Raw genomic sequence first — 19470 nt, forward strand, 5'->3', positions numbered from 1 at the left:
AAACATGTCACAGTTGAGAGGCATCAGTTGTTTGTTGCTCCTGGCTTGTGCAAGCGTACCTTTCAAGTCGCCGTGTTTGCTAATGCGTTGATGGATTTTGTTGAAAGAAGTACCATTAAAACTGTTATAAAAATTACAAAATAATTGGTATCTTGTACACTATACATAACTACTGTTTTTTTTTATTCAACTCAAAAAATATTCGCAGGTGCCATTTTGATAATGTTTAAAAAATTACAATTATTTTTTGAGATTTTCTTTTACTTCTCTTTAGCTATGTGCAAAGTTTGGTATATGTATCACTACTAGCTTTAGATATTTTTTTTAATAAAAAATGGCAGCTTGCAGTCAAATGCAACATTTCTTGACCTATGTTTATACAACTTTTTAAACATTCATGAGTACTATCAGTCACAGAAGTTTGTGACACCCTTTTGTGAATATCCTGTATACTTATGTTATTATCTTATATGTATGAAAACAAAAATTCCAAAGGCACAATAAAGGTTTTTTACTATTTATTTAATTTGACATAAAAGCTTATTTTTTTAAATTTTAACTTGTAAGTATGTGTTTGAAGTATTAACTTAATACACAAACCACAGGTTCAAAAGATTTTACATGCTGCCTTTTAATTGTTCACAGCACACAATGAAAAAGATTAAGATGATGAAAGATGAAACAATCAATGAATGAACGTGGCTTTTATGGATAATAGATAAAACCACTTTGATAAAAGGTTTATAAATGCTTGTATTTTTTTGTAGCTTGTAATCTAATTTAGACTTAAATGGCAACTAAAATTTCTGAAGTTAAATTTATAAAAATTAGTTGTTTGTATAATTACCTAAAGTTGTACTTTTCATTCTAGGACTGTCACATAAGAGATATGTTAAAAAGACAATACCTCTCTTGAATTTTGAAATAACAACTAAATGTGTTTTAAAACTAAATTTTTTTATCTGTTTATGCTGATTCATGCGGCTTTTGAATCTACTTTGTTATAATTGCTGTAACAAAAGTTGAATTCAACAGTATCAATTGAATTTGTTCATATTTCTTTTGCATGCCACAGTCCATCATTTTCTTAGCAGATAGCCTTGGCATGTTTTCTTTTGTACTAAATAATTTTAATGTGATATTTAAATTAGATTTATTACCTTAATTTTTATTACAAATTATACCATAAATTTTTATTTTAAAATATATTTTTTATTATGTAGCCAGGTAAAAATATTGCTAGAGCAAAAACAAGAAATTTTCATGGAGAAAACAATGATAAAAAAACTACTGTATATACGTGTGTGTACGCGTATACAGAAATGGGTACTCATGAACAACATTTTAGTGATGTAAATTTAAAAGATTTTGGGATATAAAGATCTGTTGGCCTTGTTCACAGCTTTTCAGCTTTTACAAAGTTTGTTTGAAATGATGTTGCTTTAATGTAAGTACTCGTACAAGCAAGTTGTGTCAAGATCAAAAATATTTAGACGGATTAGTAATCACAATAAATAATCCAATTTCAATGTTTTATTACTTTTTATATTGTGTGTATATGTATATTGTTTCTTTAACTTATGTGCTACGAATGATCAGAAGTGGATGTGCTGGGGATGACTGATAATTCAGTACACTTCACTTGGCAATTCATAGAATTGTGGTCAAGTTGGATGTAAATAAAATTATTAATCGTTGACAATATTACTCAGAGAAAACACTTTATAAGAATTTCTAATTTCTAATAAACCACTTTGATAAAACCAGGTTTATTCTCTTTGCTTAATCTATTTTATACAGCTTGTACATCTAATTTAGACTTATAATGGCAACTAAAATTTATTCTGAAGTTAAATTTAGGAAAAATTAGTTGTTTGTATAATTACCTAAAGTTGTACTTTTCAACTAGGACTGTCACAATAAGAAATATGTAAAATAGACAATACCTTTTGTATTCTTTAGAGAATTTTGAAATTAATAACTAATAACTGTTTTAAAACTAAATTTTTTATCTGTTTATGCTGATTCATGCGGCTCTTTTGTTGAATCTACTTTGTTATAATTGCTGTAACAAAAGTTGAATTCAACAGTATCAATTGAATTTGTTCATATTTCTTTTGCATGCCACAGTCCATCATTTTCTTTAGCAGATAGCCTTGGCATGTTTTCATAATTTTGTACTAAAAATTTTAAAATGTTTAATATTTAAATTAGATTTATTACCTTAATTTTTATTACAAATTATACCATAAATTTTTATTTTACATATATTTTTTATTATGTAGCCAGGTAAAAATATTGGCTAGAGCAAAAACAAGAAATTTTCATGGAGAAAACAATGATAAAAAAACTACTGGTATATACGTGTGTGTACGCGTATACAGAAATGAGGTACTCATGAGACAACATTTTAGTGATGTAAATTAAAAGATTTTGGGATATAAAGATCTGTTGGCCTTGTTCACAGCTTTTCAGCTTTTACAAAGTTTGTTTGAAATGATGTTGCTTTAATGTAAGTACTCGTACCTAAGCAAGTTGTGTCAAGATCAAATTAACTTTAGTTTTAAAAGCATTGCAATCACAGTTAGTAATCCAATTTACAATGTTTAGCTAAGTACTTTTTATATTGTGTGTATATGTATATTGTTTCTTTAACTTATTGCTACGAATGATCAGAAGTGGATGTGCTGGGGATGACTGATAATTCAGTACACTTCACTTGGCAATTCATAGAATTGTGGTCAAGTTGGATGTAAATAAAATTATTAATCGTTGACAATATTTCAGAGAAAAACACTTTATAAGAATTTCTAATTTCTAATAAACCTCAACAAAAACCATATTATTCTCTTTGCTTAATCTATTTTATACAGTTATATTTACATCAATTTACATATAACGTTCCATTTATTCTAGCATGAAATAGGAACAAAGGTAATTTTGCAGGAACAAAATGCAATTTTAAGGTGGGCTACTTAACACGTAGAAAAATCGGCGTGACGCGGCGCGCGGACTGAAGAGTGTGGGATGGTCACTTTTGTATTCCCTTTAGAGAACTTTAAATTAATAATAATAACTGTGTCTAGCTTTAAAAGAAAATTCGTTTATCTTATGCTCTTTTGTTTAATCTATTGAATTTTGACACATTTCACTGTCCACTTCCTAATGAATTTATTCATTTGACTGTCATTATTTATACAGCTGAATTGACAAGTTATCTTTAAATATTTACAAAGATCAATTTCATAAGTTACTGGCAAAAATAGAAAATGTTTAATATCCTTACATTAGGACTCGGTAGCGTTAAGGGCATATAAGTGTTAAACTTTATTGTTACATATGTTAGGATGGTAAGTAAGATAATTGGTAAATATGATTTGGCACAGGTCCAAGCCACCTGGCACCTGGTAAGTAATGGTAATCTATTTACAGCACATGAGAGTATACTGCTCGAGAGAAATTATAAATAATAAAAGCTTTATACATAAAAATTACAAACATCAATTTTACACTCATATGAGTTCTGCTAGCAAACGTTTTGCAACGGATTAGCATTAAATCAGCACTGTGATAAGATAAATAAATATATACTATTACCTAAACAGTATTATTTTCTTTTCAGATACTAAATTAACTTTAGTTTTAAAAAGCATTTGCAACAGTTAGTAACTGTGTTACAAAAAGCATTTAGCTAAGTACATATTTAAATAATACAAATTTATTTAATATGATTTACTTTATTTAAATTTAATACTATTTGCAACAAATAAACCGAGGTCAAAACTTAAATGACTGCTATGTTCTAAGAGATTCAAAATTTTATTTAAACTAACTAATAAATGTATCTATCACAATGGTATGAATATTTAAGGGCATACTACATAAAATATTATTCAAGCGAATCATAAATATTCATGTACTCTTAGCTAGTTTAATAAAAAAATTCAAACTAATAATTAAAATTTGCTAAAAATGGTATGATATGATAATGAGTGAATGAGAATCTGAACAAGTTAGATGAATGCAACTAAGAAATGGCAAGCAAACAAAACAAAATGCAATCTCAAGGTGGGCTAGCGTACCACGTAGACAAGAGCGGCGTGACGCGGCGCGCGGACTGAAGAGTGTGGGATGGTCAGCCCAGCAGCTATTCCCGGCCGGCCAAAAATAGCATCTTCAGCTGTGTCTAGCTTATGTTCGTTTATCATCATGCAATCACATTCCAAACATTTTGCTCACATTTCACTTCCACTTCCTCATCAGTGATTTTGACTGTCATTATTTATAAGCTATAAAATTTGTCAAACTGCGCTTTATTTACAAAGATCAATTTATTAAGTTACTCTTCCCAAATAGAACAGGCAGATTTTATTGTTTTATCAACTGTTTCTTGCAATTATTAACAATTGTTTTTATTTTTACTATTTTTGGCACTTATTAGTAACCAAAACATTTTGGACCTAAAATTCACATGTGAAATGAATGAAATGGTCACCTGATCAAATGTAGGTAAAATGTATAGCTTTCTGTTTGTATGAGTTTTGTACATAAAAATGCATTGCTACAGAACTACTTAACGTACGGTTACGAAACGGTTAGTGACAGATGATGTTTGTACTTTGAAGTATACCAGCTGGTAAAACTGTAAATTTGATAACCTGACATGCAGTATTACAAGTACTACTGAAATAAATCTTAATAACTGATTAAGTCAAACTGACATTTTAAAGGGTAATAAATATCATAGTGTTTCATAACTTACTGTAACTATAAGTCGTTCTCAAACAATACATTTTAATGTCAAAAAACACAGTAGACCAAAGCTATAGATTTTAGAACATATGTTCAAATGGATTTTTTTGTTCATTTTTATATTTACAGTTACATCCTACATTTTTAAAAACACTTTCTAAACACCTTGTATATACAGGATATTCAGAAACTACTCAGTAAAACCTCCAAGATTATTTTATTAGATCTTAAAATACAAGAAATTACATAATTTATCTTTGTATCTTGTCTGGTTTTCTGTATGTGTGTACTTTTTAAGAAAATGTTATACTCTATAAAAAAACTTAGGTAATAATATTATAATTTTGTATTAATATTACTTGCCTAACAAAATAAAATCTTTACAAAATATCACTAATATATTACAGTGACCCACAATTTTCATGCCAAATTCCACAAAACCAATGTAAGAAAAACAAAAGTGTCTTAGTTTTTAATCAGATATGAGAAACTGTATTTTACTCTTTGATTTAACTTAAATCTCATATAAATTTCCTTAACATAGGTTCACAAAAGAATTAAAAAATATAATTATGCAGTTATTCATCATGTAATTATAATAAATGCACTGCCTTTGTTCATCTTTTTTTAAGAACAACATTTTTTATAAACTAAAACCTGTTGACCCTTAAAACTGTTTGCTGTTACATATAGGTTTTTGTGAAATTGGGCATGTAAATTTAATCAAATGGCTGCCATTTTGAAAATAGTGAAAATAATTCTCTTTTTGTCATATTACATTTTATATTATAATTGAAACCGTTTTTGAATTATGAGATTTTTCATGAAAAAAGTAAATGAATAACCAGGCAAAATAGAACCTTACATTATATGACATTTCTTGTATATTTTGACAGAAATCATCTCATGAAGTTCTGAGTAATTTCTGAACATCTCGCATGATACTGTTGATAAGATAATACCACCCGCTCAGCTCACTGATCCACAAGTCTAGATGTTTGGCTTGCCAGACATAGACCTTCACATAAGGCCGTAATTTTATCTTTAACAATTTTGGCAAGTGTAGACCTCTACAGGCCCAGAAAGTCCTCACTTCAAGTGGCCAGCTTCGGTATTTAGAGAGATCTATCCCTTATTATTAGATCAGCCTGTTGTGGGCCCTTGAGGTCCACAATTGCATTGGTTTTCACCCTAGAACTGGCATGCATTTTGTGCACAGTTTTAAATAATTAACTGCAATTCAAAACAAAATACAGTATAATATAAAAGAAATAAAATTAAGTTTACCCAATATTCATTTTATAGATTCTCCATTACATCCATGGACATATGGTGCTCCTAAGTTAAAACTTTTATTTTCTAAAAACAGTTTTTTATTATTTCTGCAACCCATAGGAATCACTAAACACACTTCAATTAAAAAGTACAAAATACACAGAGTTTTATGCTGATCTAGAAAATGTCTACTTATAAGTTCCAGGGTATGGCCAGCCAGTATGGGTGTTTACAGAGACCCATGCCTTATAATTATTTCCACCTGTTGTTGCTTCTTTGAGGTTCACAATTGCATTGGTCTTAACAAACGATTGAAGACATCAAAAGTAATAGAACCAAAATCATCGGACTTTTATTTTATTTTTAGAATTTATTTATAAATTTATAAAAGAGTTCATTTTTATTAATTGAATAACATCCACAACATATCTCTAACCTCAAAAAATGTTTACCTGTAAAATTATGTAAGTATTTACAGGATGTTATACTCCCAGATAACAACTACCTAATTTATTAAACTACATGTTTAAAATTACTTATAAATAAATATCTTTTGTTGTTACGATGTTAAATTCTTTGAGAAACGGTTTCATAAACGATTTTCCCATTTTTAGTAATTCAATTTTCAGATACAGTATAATTGTTATGTATTAGTAAAATTATTATTAATTTCGGTTGATTTTTATATTATGTTTTTGACAACTGATTGTCAAATAGTAAAGATTTGACTGAGTGCCATCCCTAATTGAGTTTTAATGTTGTTGAACTTCTGATTAACTTTTAAAATTATTGATAGCCGCCATTTTGAAAATATCAAAGACAATGTCAAAATTGTTTGTAGTAATTGGATGTGTTACCATAAACATGTGGCTCAAATTTGGTAGAATTAAATTCATTTGTTTTCAAAGTAATAATCAATTTTGTAAAAAAATACATACAGACAGACAGACGAGAAACGAAGCACAGAGGACGTATATTCCTAGTGCTGCTACGGGTACCTTATATAAAGGGTGTTCAGAAAAGGGTGTCAAACGTTTGTGGTTGATAGTACTCATAATTTTTTTTTTTTTAATATCCTACAAACATAGATCAATAAATGAGTTTGGCCACTGCCGCTTTGTATTTTGTATTTTTTACATTTCTGCAACCCATAGGAATCACTAAACACACTTCAATTAAAAAGTACAAAATACACAGAGTTCTAGAACTAGAAAAGTTGCAGATACCAAACTCTGCACATCGGTTATGACAAGTAAGAGAAAAACTTCAAAATTATTGTGTGATTTACTTTAATATTATCAAATGGTGTCTGTTGATAATTTTTAAAGTTAAAGAACTAGTATTGTTATAAAAAAATTACAAGATAGCAATTATTTTACAATTTTTTATTAGTGAGCACATTTTTAAAAAGGTATGCTTGCACAAACCAGGATCAACATAGAACTTGTCAGTTAAGAGGCATCAGCTGTTTTGACATGTTTGATGCCTAGTCTATGGCTCTGGTTAGTTCAATCACCGTTCACGTACCAACTTGTCAATAATTTATCAGCAAACAACCTCCAGCACACTTAAATGTAGTGCAGCTACATCACTGCCTCACATATTTGTGCCAAGCAGTCTTTGCAATGAAAGTTGGTCATTGGAGTCAATGTAAAACATACTGCAATTTTGTTAAGCAAGATATGGAAAGTGCTACAGAGACTGGACAAGGAAAAGATTTAAAAAGTTTACTACATATTACTGAACCCTAATATTGATGTGTTACCTAACAACATCACAACCTAAGCAAACACCACATACCTACTAGATCACATGTGCTACGGCACTGAACAGTTTTCACAATAATGTTTCGTGATGAATAATCTCTTTCTTGAATATGTACGCGATCTAGCGGAATGGATAAGAAACACTTTCAAGTAGCTTCTGCCATTAGAGTGCAGTTACTTTTAAAAAAATTTCATTTCAGTTCCAATCCACTGCCACTTAACGTTGTTCAATCAGTGTTACAAGTAATCAGCTGATTCTACTTCTGTTTGTGTACAATTCTATCTGATATGACGTGTTGTAACCTCATTTGTATGTTGCCGGTTGACCTGATAATTTGTAAATGTTTTGTGGTGTTTACCATTAGTAAATAAACATGGATGTTTGTGTACTTAATGATTTTGTAAAATGCGTGAGAGTAGTATATAAATACAAAAAAAGGACAGAAATGTTAAACTGAGTACTTTTCACATTACTTCTCTGCAGAAAACCCAAAAACCTAAACTTTTTAAATAAAAAAAATCACTTTTTACAGCACTCTTACAGAGAAAAAAACCTACCACTCAAGGGGTTATAAGAGTTTCAAATAGCTTAAGTTAAAATTTGAAATAGACTAGAAGAATTTTAAAATTGGAGATTCTACCTTTTGAAGCTGATACTGAGGGTAATTTTCTAGGCTTAACACTTCATTTCCAAGTCAGTGTTAAGATTGCACACTTTCTACTTCCAGGACATTTTTAAAAGTATGTTATATTATTATATATTATAAGTTCCAAAATCTATTATCTTACCAACATAACCTTTGTAATCAAATAACATGTCACTGTATACTAATTGCTGTTTAACAATGAATGTAAAAATTAAGTTATAGTGGACATTCAACTTAATATAATCCGAGTTATATAAATTAGTGTTTGAAACGGTTCTACCCAAACTAAATGCTTTGAAAGTATTAAAAAAGAAACCATATCATTTAAGTTCAGGATCACATATACCAATTTGAAACTGCAATCATATACCAATTTATTTGCTATCATCAAGACAGAAAAAGGTGTCATGTACTTAGAGAGAGCAAAAACAACAAAAAACCAGTTAGTTAACAAAGTCAGTGCCAGTTCATCTTATGCATTATTTGGAACACAGAGTCTATTTATTTGCTAATTGTCATGGTCATTCCTTTTAGGTAAAAACTCATTGACACTATAGAAGAGTATCAGCTAGTCAAGATTTTAATGTCTTCTTTAAGACTTTCAGCTCCAAGACCTTCCAGGATGTGGGTAAGGCATTGAAAAACTTTGTGCCACCGTAGGACGCACAAATCCCTCATTGATTCCCAGAAGACCTGCTAGTGTTATAGACTGGAGGATATTTATTGCTATGTTAATACTTTCAGACTTTTGAAGACTAGCCGACAAATAACTTGCATTTTCATTCCTTTCGCGGTTCAGATGGCTCTCTTCCAAGTGTAAGATTAGAACTTGTAAGTTACATGCTGTCCTCAGGAAGGTTCACTTCTGGCTGGTTCATACCTTTCTGTTGAACCTACACTGGACACAGCAAAAACCGATGTGACACTTAAATCTGGGCAACCTTATGGATGTCTAGGAGCGGCACAACACTAATCCCAAAAGTTGAAATTTTGGGATGCAAGGGTAGATCGATAGGTCTAGTCTGCTGCGGGAGATGACTGTGGGAATTGGTGGGGCTCCCCAAGTGTTAAGGGCTTTTCCTAGCCTAGACACAAGAGCACAAGGGTGTGCTGCCCCCTGCCTGTTTTGACTGGAGACTAGTTAAAATCTGGCTTCCTCTTCTTCTGAGGAGACAACTGAGATTAATGCTCTAAATCCTTCATCATGGATCTCGACAGGAGGTAGTCCCTACCCCCTATCTTTACCCATCCAACATATCCTGTCACTCTGGAAGCAGAACAAAGGTCTTTTTAGGACTAAGTGCAATTTCTAATAGAACAAAAGAGACGGCTGTGGACAGCTTGTGACAGAGCACGTCTATGTGCTCATTCCAGTTAAGATCTTCATCCAAATGTAATCCTAAATGTTTAATTGAAATGACATCGTCGGTATCAAATAGGTTTCAGACTTCATCCTTATTGCTGCCAAAGGTAAATAGCTTAGTGTCTTGGAGGCATTGAACACACGATCATGCCTCATACAGTAGCACATTGCCAAGTTCCAGTAAATATACTATCTATCTTGAGGCTTTTCAACAGACTTCTGAGACGTGAGTGGCCCTACACAGGCCCTTAAGGCTCCGTCACTGCAGGCATGTTATTGGTGGATTGTGATATAAACAGGATTTTTCCAGACATTTGTCATCTTTCAGTTATACAAGAAATCTGTCACACTATGTTACGAGATCTGTAATCTGATCTTTTCCTCAGGTGGATAACTAACCCAAAACATAACTAAAATCTAGGTTACAAATAATTAATTAAATAATACCAGAGCTTTGTGACACGCAGAAGTCAGAAATCACAAGAAACATGTTGTGTGTCCAAACTAAATACGGAATATATCTGCACTGAATAACCAACTACTCAAAACTGATCACTTACCAATAGAAAATGGTTATCGTTATGGCCGTAACAAGATGGTGGCAAATCAGGAAAGGAGGATGAGTTTTAGATTAGTTATTCACACCTGAGGAAGAGTGCAAGAATATAAAGAAAACTCAGATTTCTAATACTAATATTTTTCAACAATATGATAACAATTCTAACCTTCAGGAACGTTGACAGGAGATGATGCAAGTTTGATAAGATCGCCAGGACCCTGCCTTATCTTGCTGTTGCCTGCCGGTGCTTGGTGAAGGAACTCTCCCGTGTCTTGAACACGTGCTGAGACATCGCACTCTGCATTTACCCATCGGAACGAATCACTTCGCCGCAGCTTCACGTTGGTCTCCTTCAGCCCACCTCCACTACTCTCACTCTTCGTGCGTGTCTTTGTCCTCTTGTTCTCTACAATCAAGCATTTGCCATAAATTAAAAAGCAGATTGTTTCTTCCTCCACCAAACATATATAGTATGGAATAAAATACTCTGATGGGGTCCTAAAAATTAAATATTGATTAACAATGGAAATATACATTTTGAAACTGAACAGGACTTGATAATACAAGGGCTATCCAGAAAGTAGGTTACGCTTTGATATAAACAAAAAACAAAAGTACAAGAAAACAATTGTATTAAATACATTTGAAAGTGACACTAAAATAAAATTTTTCCAACATAGCCACCATACAAATTTAAGCACATCATAGCGGTGAAATTCCAGCGTTATAAATTCTGTCGCCTGAAACTTCAAACCAATAGTCACACCTTCCAGCAGTTCCACGTCGTCATCAAAGTGCTGTGTCACATTTCACGTGATTTACCCAATTCTCATATCCTGTAATGATTCGATCAAGCAGCGAGTCACTATCTTTTTCGTAAGTGTTCAAAAATGTTAATAAACCAGGCACTGATTTTTATGGGTTTCCGTTACAATTTTCGGTACCCTTCTTGCACAAAATTTATGGTAAACTAACTTCTGCGTAGCAATTTCATTTAAAAACTCCTTGAAATTTGAGGAAAACTAAGTGAGAGTTCTAATAATGTTGTAATTTTTTTTTACATAAAGAAATCAAGTTCTAAAGTAAATTTTAATTATCTTTTGCTTATATCGGATGTTTAAATTCCAAACCTGGTATTATTTATTTGAAACCAAACATCATAATAACTGTAGCGAGTTTTCATTTGATTCTTATAACTATTTCCATCTTTTTAATACAAACATGTTTAATGATAAATGCCTTTTTATTAACATCTGAGCGCAACTGATTTGAATCTACATCACATTGGCTTTTGTTGTATTTAAATTTTTATGCAATTGATTCTGATTTAATGTATATGTTTTGTTCCTTTTTAAAATTTATATTAACCTTTCACACATATTTGATAATTGTAGAACAAATTAATATAAACAAACCAAAAACTGATAAGAAGAGTATTTTATTTGTTTTCATATTGCACAAAAAATAGGTATTTTTTTATAATTAATTAATTTATAAAAAATTATGAAAAGGCCTTTCACATATTATAATAAGGTAGGTCCATAAAAATTAGAAAAAAAAAAAAAAAATGATTAGAAAATGAACATTTAACATTTATAAACGTTTAAATTCTTTTAGGAAAAAGAAGAAAAAAACAATAAGGATTAGATACTAGTATGTCTTAGGCTTTTCTGAAAACAGATTAAAATTGGATCACAGTTTCACACAATGATTACAGCTAAAAATAAGGCACAAGTACACTAGCAAATAACACTACATCATCATAATGGCTCAAACTGCATTTATAAAACATACGGGACTAAATTTGATTCTGAAGAAACATATAAAAACCCTATATATATATATATATATATATATATATATATATATATATATATAAAATATATATAAAAAAATATATATGAAACCTGATTTTGATTGAAGTCTAAAGCATAATTTGTTAATAAGTCCTTAAAAGCTTTTAATTTTTTTTAACTAAACTTACATCTTTTGACAAAAAAAATGGATTTTATAAAAAAAAGGTTAAACGAGTTTATTTTAATTACACAAATTTATTTACTCTGGTGGTGTGAAAATATACATTGTTATAATAAATGTACAAATGTTAAAATATAATTATATTATGGTAGGCTTAATTATAATATGTTCCAAGTTTTAGAAAATTGTAACCATTTCATTAAAGGAGAAACTCTTCTTATTTAAAAAACAGACAGTTTAATAAAGTTCTTCTAAGGTTGCAATACCATTTCTGTCCCTTTGGATGGTTGAACTTCTTTTTTTATTTTGTCTGTTGAAGGCGTAAGGCATTTCTATTCCAAATTTCACTTTTATACGACTTTAGAAAGTTAAAAAAATATATAGTTCTTCTAGGGGTTGCAACCAGATTAAAACCCCAATGGATCTTAATGAAAATGCTTTTGTTTTTTTTATATTTAATGATGAGGCATATCTGAGAGAAATTATTACCATCTATCCACGACAACAGGGAGTTGAAAAAATATAGTTTTTGTAAGAGTTGCAACCCAATTCCAGCCCCTTTGAATGATTGAACTTGAAAAATCCTGACTTTGTGTCTGTTAAGAACATAATGTGTATGTATTTTAAATTCCATTGAGAAGTTGAAAGCAAAGATATACTTCTTCTAGGAGTTGCAAACGTATTTCAAGCCCTGTGTACTAAATTTCGAGGTAGTGGAAGGTTTAAGAGATATTGTGAAGAATGGAAGGTTAGCCCCTTCATCAAAGTTGGGTAGATAACAAGCATAACGTATGGATTCACATCTTACATGGAAGCAGCACATCGACCATCTCTGCAAGAAACTTAGTTCCGGCATTTATGTCATAAGGCAAATAATGCAAGTAAGCGACCAGGAAACTGCAAGAACAGCCTACCATGCCATATTCGAGTCACACCTCAGATATGGCATGGTGGTATGGGGAGGAACTTCCAACAACAACCTCGAAAGAGTCCTGATCCAACAAAAAAGAGCTGTAAGATGTCTTGCAGGCCTTAGATACCGAGAAAGCTGCAGAAATGCCTTCAAAGAGCTGAAGATTCTTACAGTAACTGCACTCTACATCCGTGATGCTATTCTCCATGCCATTTCAACAAGCCAAACCAGACATAGAGACATACATCATCACAACACTCGAAATGCTGCAAGTTTTACTCTGCCACCACATCACCTAAGTCTGTACGAGAAAAAAACCATCCTACAAAGGAGCACTTCTCTACAACCATCTGCCCGAAGAACTCAAAAAAAAACCAGCACAACGCCTCAAGATCCAGCTCACAACATGGCTACAAGACCGACCTTTCTACACCGAAAAAGAATTTTTTGACAACCAGCTCTTTTTTTAACAAACTGACTGTAAAATAAAAAAATGGTTGACGCATGTACTGTGCTCGATGAATACGTAAATAAAGATTATTGTCTATTGTCTAACATCATATTAGTTTTTAATATTTAAAACGCTTAAGGGCTGAATTTTCCAAAACCCCTTTAGTATGCATCTAGAGTATATAGAGAATATTTGTATAAAGTTTCATGATCCAAAGCCTTACAGTTTTTTAGAGAATATGATCAGTCAGTCAGGCAATTAGATTTTATATAATAAGAAATGTCTTCTCCTAGTTTTATATACACAATTGTTTAGTATTACTAATTCCACTTTTGAATTCTATTGCATCTGATAGTTAACTGCCTCAAGATTGACAGTTTAATTTGTTTAACAACAATAAAAATATTAAATAAAACCGTGGCAGAACTAAACAATATTTAAATTTGCTCATTGTGATTAGACTCATTGTTTTATATACTGTCACACACAAGTGGTTTTATTACTACATGTTTAAAAACTCAGAGATTACTATATTTAAACTATGCCATGTGATAAAACAGTCATTTCAAATTCATCATGACTCAATTTTGTTATTTAGGTTAAAAACATTAAACCTAATAAAATATTTTAAAAATAAAATGAACTTAATATATTATTAAAATATAAAATATCACACCATTGATTAAATAGTCGTTGTGAAGACGGGTGAAATTCTTTATTTTTCTGAAGAGACTCATTGTTCAAATCCAGAATTGTGTACTACAATACATACCAGGTTCACTAATAGATACACATACACATTAAATCACACTAAACACCATTTCTTACTTATTACATTATTCCCTTTACTATTAAACAGTTACTATGTAAATGTTAATTTTACTACATACACCTACACTTGTGAGAGGAACCATTCAACACCTGTTATCATCTATGACGTTAAGATGATAAGATACTCCACAGACAATCTTGTTTCCAAAAGTGGTAGCTTACAAATCCCCACTGCAGGGTTTGACTTACACATACAACAATATTGAGTACATTATAAATTCAATTTTTAAATAACATGACTTGCACATAATAGTATAGAGAATTAATTACAATATTATACGCAATATTTAAAAACACATGATACAAAACAAATTATATATATATATATAAAAACAATAGTACTTCTTGGATGTATGTATAACCACAATATGATTTTAGCTTAAAACCATTTTACTACAAAATAAATTGTCACATTCTTATAGAAATAATAATATTAAATAACTGACTTGTGCAAAAAAAAAAAATATTTTAATTGTTCACAGCACATAAGTCATAGTTTATACATTCACTTTTTCTTGTAAGTAAAATTAATTTTTATTTAACTTTTATAATAAAATGGAATTGAACATAATAATTATTTATAACCACATAAATAAAAATTTGAATATAATATAGGATTAACTGATTCTTGTAGCTACATAATTATGTGTTTGTTTATACAATGAAAAAGACTGATCATGCATGTTACCAATCCCAGTAATGTTTTGAGGGTGTTTGGCCATAAAAAATTATTACATATCATCAGAACATTTTTATTCTAACTCCTTGAATGTTAAAATTGAGTTTAAGAATTAAAAAATGTAATATTGGTTTTAAATGTTCTCATACAGCAAACTCTGAGATGGTTTAAATGACTTAAACAACAATTTGTAGATATTTATATACACAAATAAAAATTTTATTACTGGAGTGATTGTTTTTAAATTAATATAGAAATGTTCACAGAGGCATATAATGATGTAAAATTATGATAAGTATAACAATCTATTATAATAGATTTTGCTTATATTTAATTTAAGTTATAAAATACTTGGCTTGATTAAAAATGAATTCTATTTTTTAACCATTATGTTTAATTTATTCAAAATGTTTCTGCTATAAAATCTTTAATTCAGTTACTGATAAAAGGTGATAAATTTGAATGGTCTTGAAAATACCCAATAGTTTTAAACAATCAGGAAAGATATTACACATATCATAATTTTTACACAGTCAATCCTAATTTTCATGTTACGTCAGCTACCAATGGATGTAAATGAATCCTAATACATAGCTACCCTAATATCCAACTGTAAATGAATTGAATTTGAATTTAATTATATTTATCGCATATCTGTAAGTGACAATCAGTTGACAAAATATATATTTACAGTGAAAAGTTCCCACAAAGACTATATATGATCTGTGAGTAGGGTTGAGTACCTTCATCAGTCGGATGGTATCTTAATTATCCATGAATAACTAATTGTACAGTAGTATTACACAAATAAAAACTTAACCTATTACAAACTTATTTGGCTATTTTATTACCGATAGTCAATGTGAATGGATTAATACATTGCTTCACTTTCTAATTGTTTAAAGTAGTCAGCTTCTTTATAATTGTCATAATTGTGGTTGGTTTAATCCATAATACTAAATCAAATTATAAACTAACTATTTAACGATTTTTATTTTTAGTGACTTTTTTCTTGGGTTAAGTAATGAATTATTTTTACTAATAAATTGATGATTCTGATACCTTTCTTATTTAAAATTTTAGAATCTCAAACCTATGGAGAATGCAAGTGATTGTAGTAGCAACAGCTGAATAATATATTTAAAATGTCTATAAGGTGGCCTGGGTGTTTTCAAATTTACAATTGAGGTCTGAAAGAACCGGAAATAGCATTTGTATATACATTGTATACGCATATATACACACACATATAAACACACAAGACAATATTAAATGACTAAGTGTAATGCGAATGCAAGAATGCCTCCGCTGCATCTACTCCTGTGCCTATCAAAAACTCCCCCACCCTCCTACTGTATGCGGAGACACTACTCCCCACAGCCTGTAATATATGATTGGGTAAATTTCTATACGTTATATGCGAGAGATAGAAAGAATTTGTTTTGTCAATATTATTAATTAATCTAGGAGTGACTAATCCAAAATTAATTTGATTTTGCGTCGGATACTCGTGCCCGAACATTGAAAAATAGATCATTTTTGTTATTCTTTATGTGTATTAGGAGATTTTTAATAAACAATTGTCGGATACTAAGAACTGGAAACTCCCTTTGCAGTATTTCACCCAGGAATCTGCTCCCCTTTTTTAATATCGTTTTAATAATTGTCCTCTGAGTAACAGCCAGCGGCTCCAAGACAGCCGCGGAGGCCCCCCGCCCCAGGCCAAGGTGCCATATTGTAGTACCGACTGGGCGTAGGCGTAATAAACCGTCCTGCAGTAATCCGCAGACAGAACTTCACTTACTTGTGAGAATGCGTAGATCTTTTTCCTGAGTCTGCTTTACGTATTGAACGTGTGGCACCCAACACAAATGGTTTAGCTGAACGCTCAATACAACAGCCAAAACAGAAACTGAAATTAATAACTGTTGACGAGAATGATAGTCTAGAATAACTGAACCTCGTTCTATTAAAATAGTGCACCACATCTTGTCAATTTGAAATGCGCATATAAAGATATAAATGCATGCACGGTTAAAACTCACAATCAATAAACTGTCACAAGAAGATTCTTGACACTATTTGATTTAAGAGCTGGTTGTATTAGCAACCATCTTGACAGAAGCACCATGAGAACAATGTTAAACCTCGCGCACTTTTACGACTTTATATTTAGCTATAAAATTGTAGGGGATGTCCTCATTTAAAAATATAATTAATATGCATAGAAACCCTTTTTATTTTTTTAAAATATTTTAATAAGTTATTCAGAAAAAATTCTAATTTTTTAGACCTTATTATATATTAAAAATGTATAAATATTATTTTTTTAAACTAAATGCGTTTGGATACATACTAATTATACCTTAAAATGAAACATACCATATAATTCTACGATAAAAAATAAGGGCGTAAAAGTACATGAAATTCAACATTGTCTTTATAGGCATAAAACTCAAGGTCGTTTCACCACCACTCTTAAATTAAACAAAGCAATACCACTAAATATTTTTAAGTACAAATTTTAGATCATGAACCAATTGAAGATTAAGAGTTTTCTGAGTAAAATTGATTTTCAATATCTTTACTGTGTTTGTCATAGTAATCGACTAAAGATACTGCATATTTTATTAAGTATAAAAGGTTAATAATATTGTACTTACAGAAATTTTAAATAGCAATATTACCCAAAAAATTCATTATCTTTCCATCAGTATGATTATCAGTTACTTAGAACCATGATACGCTGCTAAGCAAATGCTTGCAAGTTACAAATCACAACGTTGCGGGCAGAGTCGAAACCATACCAAGTGAAAGGATAGTTCTACTTTTATTTGTTCATTTATAAATAAGAATTGAAGCATTTTCAAACTTGCACGGTAAATATAAGTAATAGTAAATTTTGTCTTGAGAGATTCTCAAATGAGATGAATGAGAAAAATGAAAACTATGTGTTAAAGATTGTGCAACCTTACTCAGTGTAATTTCTTTCCTGACAAAACCTTATCGCTACTTGTAATTTTTCACTATTGTAAACGTAGCTTGTTTGTTAAACTTTTCAAGATTAGGTGAATAACAATTTGCCATATTTGTGAACAAAAAAACCAGTAATTATATTTGGCAAGGTGCAATAATTTTAAGTAATAAAACTGCAATGGTTTAGTGTGGTCCAATAAAAACAAACAATATCCTTTATTACTTGCTTTACAATTAAAAAATCATTTTGAAGTTGAATTACTTATTTGTCTAGTCTGATGTTGATTAACTGTCATGACTTTGCTGTGGTCTGTCACAACGATAGATCGCCACAAAGAGTTTTTGGGATATGCATGGTATTTTACTAATGGCATTCATGACCATGAGGAACAACAATTAATGCAGAAGCCTATTGTGCAACCCTAACCAAGCTACACCAAGCAATAGAAAAGAAGCTAAAACACAAGAGCAGGCTGGCAAAAGGGAATTTCGCTCCTCCATGATAATGTCACACCTCAAACTGCTATCCAGACCCAGGAAATGATTTATTCTTTCGGATGGGAAGTTTCGGATCATCCACCGTACAGCTCAGACCTGGCCACAAGTGAACATCACCTTTTCCTTCACTTGAACCATCATCTTAGTGGGAAACACTTCAACAACGATTACTGTAGGCGGTCAGTGCAGACAGCAAATTTCTTTAAAGATATGACAAGTGCAACTACATAGAAAATTTATAATTTCCTTCACATACTTACTAAATTACACATGATGATGGATATAGATATAATAAAACAACAGGTAAATCAGTTAAGTAAATATGATGTTTTTAATGTTATATTGTTTTACTTTCCAAGCATAGATCGGTCAATCTTATATCCTATATTCTAATAAAAATTAAATCTTAAAAGTAGATCTCAAAATTTGGGGAAAATTTTTTTGTTAAACTTGGATCTTATGCTGTTATGATATTTTGTTAAATATAACTCTTGTAACAAGATTGTAACAAATAAGATGCGCTTAACAAATGCATATGAAAACCTCAATGCATACTCACGTTCCTCATAGAGAAGAATTTGTGTAGAGAAAACCGAACATCTTTGTAAACAAACAAATTAAAAACAAAATCCATGACATAGTACCTGCAGAAATCTAGAATAATGGTTTAATCTGGTAAGAGGTTTATAAGTGTACTTATGTATACTTTTTAACCCTTTGACTAGTAATTCTACAACGGATTTGAGAACACACTATGTGCCACTCGCAGTAATCCATGTGGAA

General features: G+C 30.7%; 1 protein-coding gene across 3 annotated transcripts in view; it reads right to left on the minus strand.

The window, feature by feature from the left end:
- Window positions 1–19470, minus strand: part of LOC124364753 (ubiquitin carboxyl-terminal hydrolase CYLD) — an 84021-nt gene that overhangs the window by 40731 nt on the left and 23820 nt on the right. For all 3 annotated transcript variants that reach the window (XM_046820469.1, XM_046820471.1, XM_046820472.1), the window contains exon 5: window positions 10529–10768. In XM_046820469.1, coding sequence (XP_046676425.1) covers window positions 10529–10768 — 240 coding nt within the window. The remainder of the gene's footprint in view (window positions 1–10528; window positions 10769–19470) is intronic.

The sequence above is a fragment of the Homalodisca vitripennis genome, chromosome 6 (genome assembly GCF_021130785.1).
Source record: "Homalodisca vitripennis isolate AUS2020 chromosome 6, UT_GWSS_2.1, whole genome shotgun sequence".
Classification (NCBI taxonomy): Eukaryota; Metazoa; Arthropoda; class Insecta; order Hemiptera; family Cicadellidae; genus Homalodisca; species Homalodisca vitripennis.